The sequence below is a fragment of the Meles meles genome, chromosome 8 (assembly GCF_922984935.1).
Source record: "Meles meles chromosome 8, mMelMel3.1 paternal haplotype, whole genome shotgun sequence".
NCBI classification, from domain to species: domain Eukaryota; kingdom Metazoa; phylum Chordata; class Mammalia; order Carnivora; family Mustelidae; genus Meles; species Meles meles.
The window spans coordinates 95,234,063-95,252,850 of record NC_060073.1 but is presented as its reverse complement, the minus strand read 5'-3'; the positions used below and the strand labels follow the sequence as shown (position 1 = coordinate 95,252,850).

At 36.7% G+C, this 18,788-nt stretch overlaps 1 protein-coding gene across 5 annotated transcripts in view; it reads right to left on the bottom strand.

Moving 5' to 3' along the window:
- ARHGAP32 (Rho GTPase activating protein 32) overlaps nucleotides 1–18,788 on the bottom strand; it is a 306,642-nt gene that overhangs the window by 15,568 nt on the left and 272,286 nt on the right. For all 5 annotated transcript variants that reach the window (XM_046015295.1, XM_046015298.1, XM_046015296.1 and 2 more), the window contains 5 exons: nucleotides 16,842–16,986; nucleotides 16,342–16,424; nucleotides 8,390–8,497; nucleotides 7,966–8,111; nucleotides 7,191–7,386 (listed from right to left, as the gene is read on the bottom strand). In XM_046015295.1, coding sequence (XP_045871251.1) covers nucleotides 7,191–7,386; nucleotides 7,966–8,111; nucleotides 8,390–8,497; nucleotides 16,342–16,424; nucleotides 16,842–16,986 — 678 coding nt within the window. The remainder of the gene's footprint in view (nucleotides 1–7,190; nucleotides 7,387–7,965; nucleotides 8,112–8,389; nucleotides 8,498–16,341; nucleotides 16,425–16,841; nucleotides 16,987–18,788) is intronic.

Below are 18,788 nucleotides of genomic sequence, written 5' to 3'. Positions count from 1 at the left end.
AGCCACAAGACTAAAGAATCATGGGGAGAAAGCCATGAGTTCCGTGCTTTGCTTTCTCCTCCTCTGGAATTGCTCTGCTGTCTTAGGAATTGAATCTGCTTTCTCCTTGATAGATGAACTTCGTCCTGGCTGGCCAATAGACACATGAAAAAGTGCTCCACGTCACTCGCCATCAGGGAAATACAAATCAAAACCACAATGAGATATCACCTCACACCAGTCAGAATGGCTAAAATGAACAAGTCAGGAAATGACAGATGCTGGAGAGGATGTGGAGAAAGGGGAACCCTCCTCCACTGTTGGTGGGAATGCAAGCTGGTGCAACCACTCTGGAAAACAGCATGGAGGTTCCTCAAAATGTTGAAAATAGAACTACCCTATGACCCAGCAATTGCACTACTGGGTATTTACCCTAAAGATACAAACATAGTGATCCGAAGGGGCATGTGTACCCGAATGTTTATAGCAGCAATGTCTACAATAGCCAGACTATGGAAAGAACCTAGATGTCCATCAACAGATGAATGGATAAAGAAGATGTGGTATATATACACAATGGAATACTATGCAGCCATCAAAAGAAATGAAATCTTGCCATTTGCGACGACGTGGATGGAACTAGAGCGTATCATGCTTAGTGAAATAAGTCAATCGGAGAAAGACAACTATCATATGATCTCCCTGATATGAGGACATGGAGAAGCAACATGGGGGGGTAGGAGATAGGAGAAGAATAAATGAAACAAGATGGGATTGGGAGGGAGACAAACCATAAATGACTCTTAATCTCACAAAACAAACTGGGGGTTGCTGTGGGGAGGTGGGATTGGGGGAGGGGGAGCAGGCTATGGACATTGGGGAGGGGAAGCGAATCATAAGAGACTATGGACTCTGAAAAACAACCTGAGGGTTTTGAAGGGTCAGGGGTGGGAGGTTGGGGCAACCTGAGGGTTTTGAAGGGTCAGGGGTGGGAGGTTGGGGGAACAGGTGGTGGGTAATGGAGAGGGCACGTTTTGCATGGAGCACTGGGTGTTGTGCAAAAAGAATGAATACTGTTACGCTGAAAAAATAAATAAAATGAGAAAAAAAAAAAAAGAAAAAAAAAAAAGAAAAATGACTGTACAAGGTAGGTACTATTATTCTTAGGTTATAGCCGAGGAAATTATGACACTAAGTTTAAGTAACTTCCTTAATGTTATAAAACTAGTAAATGATGGAGTCAGGGTTGGAACCCAGTTATATACATATCCAAATATCTGCTCTCTTGACTGCCACACTATAAAGAAATTTTTGAAGAAATCACGGAAATGCTAGTAGGCATCAACTTTCTTGCCCTCCTTCAGTCTAGCTGTCCCAACATTGGCAGGAGTCATTTCTGACACCATCTATCTACCTTGCTAGCACCATTTGCCCCATGCCAGGGTTCCCCTCAGACCAGCCGCACTCAACCCATCTGTCCCTGCAAGCGCCCCTCCAAAGTGGCTCCTGCCACACCTAGTAGGCAGTCTTGGTCAGGATGGAGCCCATTCAAGGCAACTCCTGCCCCAGGGAGGGAAGGTGGCAGCCCTGCCCAGCAGCACATCAGCACACCATGCAGTGAGGGCTGGCCCCACCCACCAGCAACCCTGCAGCAGCCAAAGCCAGGTCTCTCAGATGACTGCACTCAAGTCCAGCTATGACCACCAGTGTGCCCACAGTGGCCATGGCTGGTCACTGCAGGCAGCAGGACTGAGAGCCATACCCACCCACCGGCACACCCACAGCAGTCCAACCCAGTTACAACAGGAGAGCACACACAGCCCACACAGGGAACACCTAGGAGCACCTGGTTCTGATGACCAGGAGGGACCACACTAGTGGGCCCCACAAAACCTTCCTCTAAAAAAGCCACCACTTTAAGACCAGGAGACATACATAGCTGACTACCTAATACACAGAAAGAAAAATGAAGAGATGGAGGAATATGTTCCAAATGAGATAACAGGACAAAGCCTCAGACAAAGAACTAAATAAAACAGAGATAGGCAATTTGCCTGGTAAGCAATTTGCCTGTTCAAAGTAATGGTCAAAGACACTCACGGGACTTCAAAGGAGAACGGATGGACTCAGTGAGAGCTTCAACAAAGAGATAAAAAATTTTCAAAAGAATCAACAGAGCTGAAAAACAGAATAACTGAAGTGAAAAATACACTAGAGGGAATCAACAGATCAGAATATGCAGAAGAATGGATAAGCAATCTGGAAGACAGGGGAGTAGAAAGCACCTAAGCTGAAAAGAAATAAAGAAAAAAAGAATTTTAAGAACTGGTGGTAGGTAAAGGGCCCTCTGGGAAACATCGAGCATGCTAACATTTGCATTATGGGAGTCCCAAAAGGAGAAAAGGTGTAAGGGGCAGAAAACTTATTTGAAGAAATAATAGCTGAAAACTTCCCTAACCCAGCAAATAAAACAGATATTGAGGTGGTCCGGGAAGCATAAAAAGCCCCCCAAAAGATGAACCCAGGCTGGTCCACCCCAAGACACATAATAATTAAAACATGAAAAATTAAAAATAAAGAGAGAATTTTAAAAGCAGCAAGAGTAAAACAAATAGTTACATACCAGGAAAACCCCAAAAGGCTATCAGCTGTTTTTTTAGCAGACACTTTTCAGGCCAGAAAGAAGTGAAATGATATATTCAAAGTGCTAAAAGGAAAAAATCTACAGCCAAAAATATTCTACCTGGCAACGCTATCATTCAGAACAAAAGGAGAGATAAAGAGTTTCCCAGACAATCAAAAGTTATAAGAATTCATCACTAAACCGGCCACACAAGAAATGATAAAGAGACTTTTTTGAGTAGAAAAGGCCATAAGAGACTTTATTGAGTAGAAAAGGCCATAACTAGGACAGAAATTATTAAAGGAAAAAATATCACGGGTAAAAGCAAACAAAGATAGTAGATCAATCATTTATAAAGCTAGTATGGGGTGCCTGGGTGACTCAGTCAGTTAATCATTTACCTTTGGCTCAGGTCATGATCCCAGGATCCTGGTATCAAGTCCCATATCAGGCTCCCTGCTCAGTGGGGAGTCTGTTTTTCCCTCCTGCTCTGCCTCTCCCCTGCTTGTATGCTCTCTCTTTCATGCTCTCAAATAAATAAATAAAATCTTAAAAAAAATAAAACTAGTATGAAGGTTAAAAGAAAAAAGTAAAATCAACTGTATCTTAAAACTCACTTAAGGGACTCACAAATGAAAAGAAGTAAGATATGATGCCATATACATAAAATGTAGAGAAGAGAGTAAAAACACAGTGTTTTTAGAATGTGTTTGAACTTAAGTGACCATCAACTCAATATAAACTGCTATATATATAGGATATTATTTGTGAACCTCACAGTGATTACAAACCAAAATCCTGTAATAACTACACACACACAAAAGAGAAAAGAATCCAAGCATAACACTAAAGAAAGTCATTAAATCACAAGAAAAAAGAGCAAGAGAAGAACAAAGAAACAGAACTACAAAAACAACCAGGAAACAATAAAATGGCAATAAGTACATACTTACCAATAACTGCTTTAAACATAAATAGACTAAATGCTCCAATCAAAAGTCATAGGGTGATTGGATAAAACAACATGACCTACAGGACAGTCACTTCACATGTAAGACACAGAGACTTAAAGTGAAAAAATGGAAAAAGATATCCCATGCAAATGGAAGCCCCTCACCCCAAAAAAGCTGGCGTAGCAATACCTACATCAGACAAAAACAAAGACTGATAATAAGATAATAAGAGACAAAGTGGGTATTACATTATAAAAAAGAACCAATCCAACTACATGCTGTAACAACTGTAAACAGCTATGCATCCAATAAAGGAACACCTATAAGCAAATATTAACAGACACAAAGGGAGAAACTGACAGTAATACAACAGTAAGGGACTTTCACTCCATTTACATTAAAGAATACATCTTTGATAAAAAAAAATCAAGAAATACCTAATACCTATCCTTCTCAAACTATTCCAAAAAATATATAAATAAGGAAGGAATGTTTCCAAATCTATTCTTTGAGGCCAGCATTACCTTGACACTAAAACCAAACGAAGATACTACAAAACAAAGAACACTATAGACCAATATTTCTGATGACCATGGAAGAAAAACCCTCAATAAAATATTAGCCAATTGAGTTCAACAACACATTAAAAGGATCATTTACCAAGATCAAGTGAGATTTATTTCAGGGATGGGAGCATGGTTCAGTATTTGCAAATCAATCAACATGGTCCACCACATTAACAAAACGAAGAATAAAAATCATAGGAACATCTCAACAGATGAGAAAGAGCATTTGACAAAATTCAACATCTGTTCACAATAAAAATTCTCAAGAAAGTGGGTTGAGAGGGAACATACCTCTTCATAATAAAGGCCATTTACAGCAAACACACAGATAACATCCCAGTCAGTGGTAAAAGGGTGAAAACTTGTCCTGTAAGATCACAACAAGACAAGGATGCACTCTTGCCACCTTCTTTCAACATAGTACTGAAGTGCTAACTACAGCCATCAGACAAAAAAAAGAAAAAGAAAAAAGAAATAGTAGGCATCTGAATTGGCAAAGAAGTAGTAAAGCTGTCACTATTCGTAGATAACATGACACTATATATAGAAAATCCTAGATTCCACCAAAAAACTTGAACTAAAGAATGAATATAGTAAGTTGCAGACACAAAATTAATATACAGAAATATTTTGCATTTATTACCCTACTAACACAACTGGCAGAGAAACAAATTAAGAAAACAACCCCATTTACAATTGCATCAAAAAGAATAAAATATCTAGGAATAAATTTACCAAGGGAATGAAACACCTATATCCTGGAAATTGTAAGTCATTAGTGAAAGAAATTAAAGATTTCTTTAATAAAGGAAAAGGTACACCATGTTTATGATTGAAAGAATTAATACTGTTAAAATGTCCACACTACCTAGAGCAATCTACAGATTTAGTGCAATCCCTATCACAGTATGAACAGTATTTTTCACAGAACTAGAAAAAAAATCCTAAACTTTGTAAGGAACCAAAAAAGACCCTGAACAGCCACAGCAATCTTGAGAAAGAACAAAGATGGAGGTATGACACTCCCAGATGTCGAACCACGCTGTAGATAAAACTGTATGGTACTGGCACCAAAAGAAACATAGTTTAACAGAACAGAAGACGCCCCAGAAATAAACTTATGCTTCTATGGTCAATTCATCTATGACAAAGGTGGCAAGAACATGCAACAAAGACAAGACAGTTTCTTCAACAAATGTGTTGGGAAAACTGGACAGCTACATGTAAAACACAGAAACTAGACCACTTTATTATACCATGCACAAAATAAACTCAGAATAAACACCTAAATGTAAGGCCCGAAACCACAAAACTCCTAAAAGAAAATATATGAAGTAATTCTTGGACATAGGCCTTAGCAATATTCTTCTGAATCTGTTTCCTCAGGCAAGGGCATGAAAAGCAAAAATAAACAATTGAGACTACATCAAACAAAAACTTACACAACAAAGCCATATATGAAACAAAATATAACCTACTGAATGGGAGAAGATATCTGCAAAAGACATATCCAATAAAGGATTAATATCCAAAATATATAAAAACTCACACAACTCAACACCAAAAAGATACTGATTGAAGCAGAGGACCTTAACAGACATTTTTCCAGAAAAGATATCTAGATTGCCAAAAGACACATGAGAAGATGCTCAGCATCACTCCTCATCATGGAAAAGCAAATTAAAACCACAATGAGATACCACCTCATAGCAGTCAGAATGGCTAAAATGAAAAAGAGAAGAAATAACAAGTGTTGGAAAGGCAGTGGAGAAAAGGGAACCCTCGTGTGCTGCTGGTGGGAATATAAACTGGTGCAACCACTAGGGAAAATAGTGTGGAGGTTCTTCAAAAAATTAAAAATAGAACTATGATATGATCCAGTAGTTCCACTTCTGAGTATTTATCCAAACTAGGCAAAAACATTAATTTGAAAAGTATATGTTCACTGCAGCATTATTTATAATAGCCAAGATATGGAAGCAACCTAAGTGTCCATCAAGAGATGAATGCATAGGGGTGCCTGGGTGGCTCAGTGGGTTAAAGCCTCTGCCTTCGGCTCAGGTCATGATCCCACAGTCCTGGGATCGAGGCCTGCATTGGGCTCTCTGCTCAGCAGGGAGACTGCTTCCCTCTCTCTCTATGGCTGCTTGTGATCTCAGTCAAGTAAATAAATAAAATCTTAAAAAAAAAAGAGAGAGAGAAATGAATGCATAAAGATGTGGTAGACACACACACAGGAATAATTTTCATTCATCTCTTGATGCTGGCTGGGAGATAGCACTATGAGAACTACTGTTCTATTCTAAACTTAATATGGAGCCAATGTCAAACAAGTCATTATCCATTCTTTATTTCCTGAGTAAGTTATTCCAATCCATTTCTTTTTTTCTTTGAATGAGAGAGAGAGAGAGAAAGAGAAAGCATGAGCAAGGGAGGGGTAGAGGGACAAGCAGACTCCCAGATGAGTGTGGAGCCTAACACAGGACTTGATCCCAGGACCCCGAGCTCATGACCTGAATTGAAGTCAGATGTTTAACCAAATGAGCCACCTAGATGCCCCCAGCTTATTTATAAATAAATTTCTAGACAACATATCTCAGAGAGAAAAGCACATCCTATATGGTGGGAGTGTATTATTTTCCCCAACAATTTGCCCTCTATAATAAATTTCATCTTCTTTAAAAATGACATGCTGCAGGGCACCTGAGTGGCTCAGTGGGTTAAAGCCTCTGCTTTCAGCTCAGGTCATGATCTGGGAGTCCTGGGATCGAGCCCCGCATCGGACTCTCTGCTCAGCAGGGAGCCTGCTTCCCTTCCTCTCTCTCTGCTTACTTGTGATCTCTGTCAAATAAATAAATAAAATCTTTAAAAAAAATAACATGCTGCTGTAATATTTTTTGAAAATCATTTGTATTATTCCCTATGAGTTATCACCTATAATCAAATGAATGGGTTTTTCTGGGACTAGCCCAAAATCAATATAGTAGTATTAGAACACAACCGTAAAAAAAAAAAAAGAACACTGGACTATGAAAATCATATCACTGAAGAGGATTTAATGAATTTTACCTTTCAAGTGGGAACTCAATTATGGTATGAAACTTTCCCTGAAGTGCAGCAGGTCCCTCTCCGACTTCAATATATTTATTTTCAGTCACAATTGGAGAGTTGACCTGAGCTTGCGTCCGTGCCTGGGCTTCCTCCAATGTTAGCAGCTTGGTGGATGGAGAGGAAACCAGCAATGACTTGGGTCTTGAGAGAGAAGCTTTGGAAAGAAAGAAAAGCGATGAAAAGAGTCAAGATTTTTGGCATAGGTAAAAAATGTAAGTGTGTGTACATCAATCTCCATCTATCTACCTATCTCTGCTCTTTTATTTAAATGGCAAAAACATTTATAATGGTTTTATAATGGATGAGGAAAAGAAGGATACACACCAGGATGCTAACAATGACACATATATAAATATAAATTCCTTAGGTAATAACTATTTTCCTTTCTTAAAAGATACCAAGCAAGGCCTGGTATCACTCAGATATCTTATATTTGGAAAAAAAAATTTTCTTTCACTGTTCCATATTATATAACTTTATATGCGCCAATAATAGGTGGCATGGGGTATTTTTTAATGCGTCATAAACTTAGATCATAATAGGGCTAATGCAGTATTCATTAACTACTGAACACCCACAAAGTAACTGTTAAACCATGCATTTTGAGAAGTGGACATAAATTACCTGCTTACTACCAAAGACAGATTTATTCAACTGAGATGAGAAATGCAGTTTTCCATGCCTTTGGAAGTTTATCCCTGTTCCTCATAAACAAAATCTGTGTGAGCCATACCTGCCCCGTCCTGAATGACGGCACTGATTTTCCCACTGAAGAGGACGTCTACATGATTCAGGATGAATTCAACCACTACAGACTGAATTCTCACTTCCATGAAAGCTGCTGTTCCACTGAAGCAGGCAGATTCTATCTGTTTTGATCTATGGGAGAACCAACATTACCATCAGAGAATCCCAAAAACAGCAGCTTTAAAGGGCATTATTATTATTTTTTTAAACATGTAAACCACAAACAGACCAGAGGAAGAAAGCATACTTTAATACTTTGGCTAAGCCCCATTTGCCTCTTTCAGGGAGATGCTCATAAAAACGGCAGATGAATTTTACTTTTAAAAACTGTCCTCAAGGAACACTGACAAATTAGACTTTGATTTAAGATGACTAGTTCTACTTAAGGTCATAAGTCAAACGCAACTTACCTTAGCAGGTTTGGAGCCCACACAATTGCTAGGTTTTTTGCATGCATATTTGTGATGGAACAATAATCAGCTAGAAGAGACAAGTGTCTCATCAGGAACTCCAGCGTTCTGGAAAATGCAATGTAACATATTAATGAAATGAAACAGCATGTAGCAGTATAGGGCATAAAAGCCCTACTAATTAATTTTTAAGATTTCAATAGAAAAATAGAAAAGGAAACCATACAAACTCCAACAGAATTTTTTGTTGCTTCTTAGGTCTGAATAGAATTGCCACAGAAGTGTCAGTAGAATATTATGAATCCTATATTCTATATATATAGTAATCACATCTCCAGAGTATAAGAAAAAAAATCTAAGGTAGACACAGTAAGAAATTAACACTTCTGACAGGACTGGTTCCAAGAAAACAGCCTTAGTTTTTAAAAATCTTCAGAAATATTTGCTTCTGACTGTCAGACATCTAGTTTCAAAGACACCAGTGAAGTAAATCTTCCACAAAAACTAGTTCCTAGACAAATGATGTCAGGAAGTTATGTTATTCTATTTGCAGCAGCTACATTAACAGAATAGGATTTAAACTTTTCTTTTATAAAAGGAAATAGTATTTCATAGGCCTAAAGGGTTAAAAGAAAAAATTGCAGTGGGCACCAATGGGAGAGAAGAGTTGAGCAACTATATATACATATACACATACACATATACACATACATACATATACACATATATATACACATATACACATATATACATATACACATACACACATACATACATATACACATATATATACATATATACACATATACACATATATACATATACACATATACACAGATATATGGGGGATGGATATTAAGTAACAGGTCAGAACATTTTTGGAAAGAAAGCAAGAGGCATAGACGAAAAGGGTAAAGCGGCATAGACGAACAGCTTAAACGCAAGTTCAATCAGATAAACACACAGAGGTATTATCTAGCAGCTCCTACATCTCTCCAAGTGTCCCCACCTACTTGTACAGGGACTGAAACTATTAAAGACAATGTAAAGGGGACAGAAATTTGAGACAGTTATTTGCAACAGTAATGAAAGTTCAATTGCGGTCAGCATATGAGCCTCAAAGACCAAGATAAGCCCATGGTGAATCTGAGAAGAAAAAGCAGACAGCAGCTAGAAGCACTGCTCAAGAGGCTTTCTGCAGGGATTGCAGCGAATTCCCACAGCAGCCCGACCTGCCCAGTGCTACCACCTCCCAGACTATGGAGGAATAAAGCCAAGACGTGTTCAGGTTCTGTCTCAAATCAAGGTCAGCTTGGCTCCTCAGTCTCTCATTCAGTATCATCTACTGCAGCTGCTCTACAGTACAAACGGTACTTCTTGGTCCCTCCTATACATATGCAGATACAAAAGACAGACAGACAGACAGAAGTGAGGCTGGTTTGGAGATGATGTTAAGGTGAGAAGCTTGAGAAATGTGTTTAGGAAACGTGTAAAATTTATTATTTTGAGGAGGGGTATATGAAAGAAGGGAAATATTTAAGTACTTCAGAAATATGTTTTAGAAGAAATGCAAATCAAAACAACCAAAGATAGCATTTTATTCACATTATCTGTTTGTAAAAATGTTTTTTAAAAGCTCATGGGGAATTTTAGTCAGAGTCCCATGAAATGAGCATTTTAATATTCAGCAGAGTACAAGCTGCAAAAATCTTCATAGAATACAATTTGGAAATTGCTGTATATTGGGGAAAAAATTTTAGTACCTTTTGATTTCTAAGAATTGAATTTTCAGGTCTTCATTCAAAAAATAAAAAAATCTAGATTTCCAAAAAGATTCATGTAAATGGATGGTCCTCAGAGTAATGTTCAAAACCAAGAGAGGAGGGCGCCTGGGTGGCTCAGTGGTTTAAGCTGCTGCCTTCGGCTCAGGTCATGATCTCAGGGTCCTGGGATCGAGTCCCACATCGGGCTCTCTGCTCGGCAGGGAGCCTGCTTCCCTCTCTCTCTCTGACTGCCTCTCTGCCTACTTGTGATCTCTCTCTGTCAAAATAAATAAATAAAATTTAAAGAAAAAAAAAAAAAAACCAAGAGAGGAAAATAACCCACCACAGAATGCAAGCTGGTGCAGCTGCTGTAGAAAACAGTATGGAGGTTCCTCAAAAAGTTAAAAATAGAGCTACCCTACAGTCCAATAATGAAACTACTGGCTATTTACCCCAAAATACTAAAGCACCAATTCAAAGGGATACACGCACCCCTGTGTTTATTACAGCATCATTTACCAGAGCCAAACTATGGAAGCAGCCCGAGTGTCCATCAGTGGGTGAATGGACAAAGAAGAGGTGGTGTACGCATTCACTGGAATGCTATTCATCTATAAAAAGAATGAAATCATGCCATTTGCAACAATATGGATGGAGCTAAAGAGCAAAAGTCTAGGTGAAATAAGTCAGAGAAAGACAAGTAATACATGATTTCACTCATATGTGGGGTTTTAGAAACAAAACAAACAAGCAAATTAGGGAAAGGTTAAATAACATATAGCCCATTCACACAAGAGAACACTACTAAAAATCATGTTTTTTTCAAGAACATCTGAGGAACTAGGAAATGTGAATATTAATATCTTAAAAATCGGGATGGAAAGAGATATATTAAAGGAGATTAACACTCAAATTATGTAGAAGAAACTAGGATATAAAAACATAGCAGGAGATACATCAAAATGAATTTGATATAATATATATAATACAGACTAGGAGATACATTTATAGGAAACAATATATATAAAACATGTGGGCATGTGCTATAGGTAATATATATTAGGAATACGAAAGATAATATCAGCAAGCTATAAAGTATATGGTGCATAAAATATATAAAATGTATATGCAATATATATTATTGAACATTTACTATGTGCAAGGTTCTATTCTGAGAATACAGTAATGAACAAGACAAAATCCATGACCTCTAGGAGCTTGTGTTTTAGAGGGATTATACATAAAGAAGGCAATACTATATATATCTACATAAATATATATAGAGTGAGAACATATAGTAGGATATATAGTAGGATATACAATATATAATAAATAGCAGGCAAAGGTATATATAATGTTCAAGATTAAATAGATAAATAGTAAGGAAGCTACATATGTAATTAGTAAAGGAAATATCTATATATTATTGAGAAATATCTATATATAATAAGGGAGAATATATATGATGTAGGAAAAAGATGAATGTAGTTAAAAAAGATAAATGTAATATAACAGAAAAGTTACATGTATCAATATATACTGTAAGCTTTCTGAAAGCCAATGCTTTTATGCAAGGTTATTTTAATTCATAATGAAGTTAAATGCTATCAATACTGTATTTAGACATGATTAAAAATAATATTTTTTGCTTCTATAGGAGATATATATGTATGTAAGTATATATACACACAGACATTTATACATTCACACTATAGATAAAACAAAGAAGAAAATGCATAGATATACATAACAATAGTAAAAGGGGTGATTAACTCTTATAGAACAGGCCTTGTTCTAAGAGCTATTCTTTTGATAGTCATAATAATCCTAATAGAGGGGCGCCTGGGTGGCTCAGTGGGTTAAAGCCTCTGCCTTCGGCCCGGGTCATGATCCCAGGGTCCTGGGATCGAGCCCCTCTCTGCTCAGCAGGGAGTCTGCTTCCTCCTCTCTCTCTGCCTGCCTCTCTGCCTACTTGTGATCTCTATCTGTCAAATAAATAAATAAAATCTTAAAAAAAAAAATCCTAATAGAAAAGTACCAGTAGTCTCTATCTTAAAAACAATGAAACTGAGGCCAAGAGGCAAAGGGACTTGCCTAAGGTCATCACAAGGTCACACAGCTCATACAGATAATTTGGCTCCAAAGTCCCTACATTATAATACCTATAATACACAGACATTATATATCAGGTAACATAAATGTACTACGCAATAGGGGAAAAGAGATATAAATAAAACATATGCTGGGAGATTTATTTATATAAAATATAAAATACATAGGAGACGTTTGTACTTTACCATATGAGAAATATATACATACAAGATATATACACAAACATACTCTCTATTACATATACACACACACACACATGCATTTACACTCTCTCCATATATATCTCTTACTGAAGTTCTCTTAATTCACCCACAATATTAAGCAATAGTCTTGATTCCCTCTGTAAAATGTCCTGATTGATGTCAAAGACGCTATAAGTTGTTTGCCTATAGGTTTCTCTCCTGAAACCATTTTGACTAAATATGATTTAAATTTTAAGCTTACCTAAAGCCAATTTTAAGTGTTAATCTGTGTATGCAAGATTATTTTAATTCACAATGAAGTTAAATGCTATTGCACTTACAAAATATGACTTTTAAAAAAAGAATTTTTATTTCTCACTTCCATGAAATCTGTTGAATATTTTGCAGTCTTGATAAAGGTGAGCTGCCAAATGAGGAAGGAACAAATTCTATGATAAGTAGAAAACAATTTAAAACAAAACCTACAATTACCAGTAATATTCTCATAGAGAGAACAGATAAGAGAAGGATGCTATAAAGTAGGACCATTCAGAAGAATAAGAATGGGAGTTCTTGGAAATCATTTTCTTTTAAATCAAGAAATGGCCTGGGGGCGCCTGGGTGGCTCAGTGGATTAAGCCTCTGCCTTTGGCTCAGGTCATGATCCCAGAGTCCTGGGATTGAGCCCCACATCAGGCTCTCTGCTCAGCAGGGAGCCTGCTTCCCTTCCTCTCTCTCTGCCTGCTTCTCTGTCTACTTGTGATTTCTCTCTCTGTCAAATAAATAAATAAAATCTTAAATTAAAAAAAAAAAAAAGAAATGGCCTGGGGGAAATCTGTACATGGACACTGACAAAGAGAAGGTAAGAAATCAAAGAACTGGTTCAAGAACTACAATAAATCTAGAAAGAGAATAGAGAAAAGGGTTGGGGTTTAAGTTGCCATGAGAACTATTAAGGAAATAATAACAAGGAAGATGTTTGGAAGTTCCCTGATGGAAAAGCCCCAACAAGTGCCCCCAGCAAAGAAAGAAAAAGAACCCACTCCAAGACAAGTCAATGTGAAAACTGAATACTAGGTATGTTCTAAGTGTAAAAGCATCCAGAAAGGATACAGACAAAACAAAATGCGTCATATTAAGAACTGGCAGACTAGAATCAGATATCACTGCAGCATATCCGCTTAGATAACAGTGGTGTGATACTACCAAAATTATGGGAAAAATTATTTACAGACTAAAATACCATAGTGATCAATCAAATGCCAGAGTTGAATAAGAGCATTTCCGTATCAATGTCTCAAAACATTTACTTCCCTTATAGCTCTCCTCAGAAAGCTACTGAAGATGTCTACTACACAGCAGGGAGGACAGACAAGGGCACCCCAAAAAGAAGGATCCAACTCATGCAGGAGGCAATGAAGAGAACTTCCAAAATGAGGGGGAAGAGTTGAAGGCGTTGTAGATCTAGAGAGCAATCAGCCTGGACTGAGGGACTGAGTAGTGGGATAAAAGGCTCCAGGAGGGATGTTTCCATGGGACACATACACACAAAAGAAGTTCTGGGAGAACATATATAGTCCTGTGAGAGAGTTTCAGGGATAAACTAGTGATGAACAGAAACTTAGCAAACCAAAAATGGGCAACTGCTCCACAAACACATACAAAGTTAACCCAGAAAGGAACTAGAAGTCTAGTATGTATTATGTGTGCTTGTAAATAACAGTTAACAAAGTTATTACAACACAGACAATGAATACTGATTTAACTCCAAATGTTGACAAGACCAGGCTATGAAGACAAGAGAAAGGGAAAAGTGTATTTGTGCGGTATTAGGGCAGGTGGGTAAAGAAAGCTAAATTTCATTTACTTTAAGGTAAAAATAACATCTAAAAACGAAAAATCAAGAAATAAAAACGTAAGCATGTTATTCAGAAACAGAAGCTAAAGAGAAATCAGAAAGGGGAGCTGTGAAGCAGGAAACTGCTATTTTTCACTGGCAACAATGTAGACCATTTGACTTTTTAAAACTATGTGCATATATGTTATATTGGTCTTTTGTCCCCCCCTTAATTTAGAGAAAAAAGACATAGTTACATGGTACCTCCTATTAAAACTACCAAGTCAAGAAGTATTGGCTTAATTCTAATCATCTGTTTTGCTATGCTTTGTATTAAAAAAAAAATACTAAGGACCAGACATTCGCATTTTAACATTAAAAAAAAATCCTCTTAAGAAGGTATTATTAGTATTCTTTTCACAGATACAGAGATTAATGCTTGGAGAGGTCATGAAGGAAGTGATGAAGTTGCAAATTCAAACTCAGATGTATCAAAGCTAATATTTGTTATACTGCAGTAGGTTTCTTTTTCTGGTAACTTAAAAAGTCCTTTTCCTCGTTAAAATATTGTTCAATAACTGTGTATTATCACATTTGTCTCCTCAAACCTTCTTTTTCAGGACTGAATATCCGAATACCTGAATTTCTTGAGCTTCCTTCATAAAAGCTCTTTTGTGTTGTATTTTTTTCACTCTTCAGTGGATCCTTAAGAACTTCTTTAATTTCCTCACATTTCTCTTAAGACACACATTAATGGCACAATGAGTCAATGCTAAATTACCTTTTGGCTCATGATCATCATGATTTACAGCTATAGTGTGGACTTAAAAAAAGGTGTTGATTTTTAATGTTGATTAAAAATTTTAGGGGTATGTGGCTGGCTCAGTCAGAAGAGTGTGTGACTCTGGATCTCAGGATTATGGGTTCGAGCCCCATGTTGGGTGTAGAGATTACTCGACTAAATTAAAAAAAAAAATTTTAGTGTTTCGTGCCAAATTTAGTGCTGAGTTTTAAAAAATATATATATGAACAATGTCATTTTGAAAAAAAAGCAATATATTATTTAACTTGTGTATTACTAAAACATCTACTGCATTTAATTTTCTGTCAGTAACTGAAATTTAAAAATTTTACCTTTGCCTTTTGCATATCATCTTTTGCATATCATCATCTATGGTTTGTACTGTTTTCTTTCTCTCACTAAACGGCAGTCATCTTCAATTTCATTCTGGTCTTTTCAGATATGAGCAAAAATATTTCTGAGAGTCCAAACTAATACACAAATTAAACTAAGTCTTAAAAAGTAGCAACAACATAGGATGCCTAGGTGGCTCAGTGGGTTAAAGTCTCTGCCTTCGGCTCAGGTCATGATCTCAGGGTCCTGGGATCAAGCCCCGCATTGGGCTCTCTGCTCAGCAGGGAGCCTGCTTCCCTCTCTCTCTTTGCCTGCCTCTGTCTACTTGTGATCTGTCTGTCAAATAAATAAATAAAATCTTAAAAAAAAAAAAGTAGCAACAACAAAACCAATGAATAAGAACAAAACCTACAAAACACCCAAAAAATAGGTCTGTTGATCATCTGAGAGTCTCCTGAGGAAGAATTCTGAGATGCCTATTAGAGGCTGTGGTTCTATGCAGTTTGGACATGTTTTGAAAAAGAAAAGAGGACTGGAAAAAAGGAATCCAGTAAACAGGAATCCAGTACTGTGTCTATATTTTGAACTCAAGCAATCACAAGTCAAATATTCACACTTGTGATCACACACCCCAATATTTCTCAGTGACTCAAAAGACAAAGAAAACAACAAAACCAGGTTTAGTCAACTATCCATTTGTTCATTTATTCATTCACTAATTCAACATTTATTAAGTGTCTATCAGATGCCAAGCACTACGCCAGGCCTTGGGATACAATGACAAATAAACATAATGTTTGAACAAATGGAAGTTTATATAGAACTCCACGGAAATTTAAATAGTTAAAAACCTAAAGGAAAAAAACACTCTTCCCATCAACTGACTTGTACTTTTGGGTGATATCTTAGAACACATGATTTACCTGTAGTGTGGAGGGGGGAGCTGCTGAATGACGTCATGAATTTTTATCAGCCTTTCTTCATCTGTTGCTGCTGAAACAGCATCCTGCAACAATCACAATGTGAAATAAACCAGTAGTCTTTGTTGGTAAAAATGAAAGTTCTTCACTTACAATTCAGTTTCACTCTACTCTTTGATGCTGAACGACAAGGAAATACAGAGTATCAAGAAAGTAAACTTTGTTTCCATACTATGTGGACATTGAAATCTATTAAAAGATAACTTTATAAAACTATGGTAACCAATATTAACAGTGATAAGATTAGTGGATCAAAGTTAGAAACTAAAAGAAAGAAAATGTGAAAACATTGAAGACTATGGACTAGCTTTTTTGTTTTCTTTAAAGGACATATTTTAGTCACAGAACTATTTCTTACTCATGTAAACTACCCTTATACACTCTGAATAAAATCATCAGAGCAAAATTCCAAAGAGAATTTGATTAAACGTGACTTTACTCACAGAAAATTTCTCATACAGCTGGTAGGTGAGCAGAGGGTTTGGGAGCTCTCGAAAATACAGCTTACAGAGGGAGCCCACAGAATGGATGTCCTGAACATATGGTTCTTTTGTCAGGTCGGGGACATGTTCAGAGTCAAATTCATGGCTAACAGATGAGAGACAAAACAAAATTATTTTATTGAAGAAAAAGCAAATATAGGGCTTAAAACAGAAAGCAAAGTTAAAGTTTTATTCAAATGATTATATTTTACGTAAATTCTATTTGGACTTCAGCAGTAACTTGATGTCTGGTCATAAGACACATATTTTTCTAAGTAAGAATTATGGGCACAGCTCTAAAATTAAAATGGATAACAATCTCTGAAATGCATATAGATGAGCAGTTCTTAACACAGATCTGAAAACTGAAAACACAATTCCTAATTTCTAATGGTTTGAATATCCAAAATTCTGGCAACTCTGCAAACTAGGGCTGAATGGCAGCTGGTCCATGAGCAACTCCGTAAAGAAATCCCTCAGGTACAAGAAGTATAGTTCAGAAATACTTTACTGAAGAAAGGTAAAGGAGCCAGAAATAATATAAAGCAACTTCTAGCTAACTAAAATTTACTAGCCAGCAAAATCTACAGTGTAAAGTGAGTGAAATGAAAGTTCTGTTTGGAATGCTAAGGCAGGTGAGGCTCATTCTCCAGGAGGTTAATTAACGCTCATCTATAGGCATGGGTCTACTTAACAACCTAGAGGATTAGTATATGTGGATGATGTGAATGAATATGAGATCTGCTGCATCTGAAACTTAAGACTGATACTGTCTTTAGCAGAAGAATCAACTTAAGTATTTTCCAAACATGCATTCCTGAACATAGAGATGAGCTCTGTGGTCCATTAGAATACCAAAATCTGCGTGGAATAATGTCAATTACCATGCACCACAGTGAAAAATAAAGGATAATAACATATTGAGGATAGACTAGAATCTGGGAGACTAAGCAAAAATAAAATATCTATTGCTCATCTAAAGGAGACCACGATTTTTGTCTCTGAGAAGGAAGAGGATGTAGAACATGTAAGACATACACACTTGAGCACACACTACAGCACTGGGGTCAAAGGAGATCAGAAGAAGTGTCACTGTAGAAATGCAAATAATTATGAGACTATTATGAAAAACTATATGCCAACAATTTGGACAACCTGAAGAAATGGATAAATTCCTAGAAGCATATAAACTACCAAAACTGAAACAGGAAGAAGCAGAAAACTTGAACAGACTGATAACTAGCCATGAAATTGATTTGGTAATCAAAAATCTCCCAACAAAGAAAGTCCAGGACCAGATGGCTTCAAGGGTGAAATCTAAAAACATGTAAAGAAGAATTAATACTTATTCTTCTCAAACTATTCCAAAAAACAGAAAAGGAAGGAAAACTTCCAAACTCATTCTATGAGGCCAGCATTATTCTGATTCTAAAACCGGAGGAAAAAAATCCACTAAAATAGAGAAGTATAGGCCAATATCCCTGATGAATACAGAAGCAAACATTCTCAGTAAGACACGAGTAAAATGAATCTGACAGTACATTAAAAGTCATTCACCCTGATCAAGTGAGATTTATTCATGGGTTACCAGGGTGGTTCAACAGAATGCTTCACTTGTTGGTTTTAATTAAGAACTAAGGAATAATTTATTACAGGGTAAATTTTCACTTCTCATGGTCTTCATGGATTCAAACTTCAAAATTTACTAAATCTTCAAATACTGTAGTGAGGCAAAATACAACTACTGAAGACGTTAAGGGGACATGGTTTTCAAATACGACAGAAGAGAAATGGGAGCCAGGAAAACATTTACAGAGAACACTATGGATATGATTTCCTACCTACCTACACTGTAGTACTGAAAATTATGGCTATCAATGTGACCAATTTTTTAAAATGATTTCATTT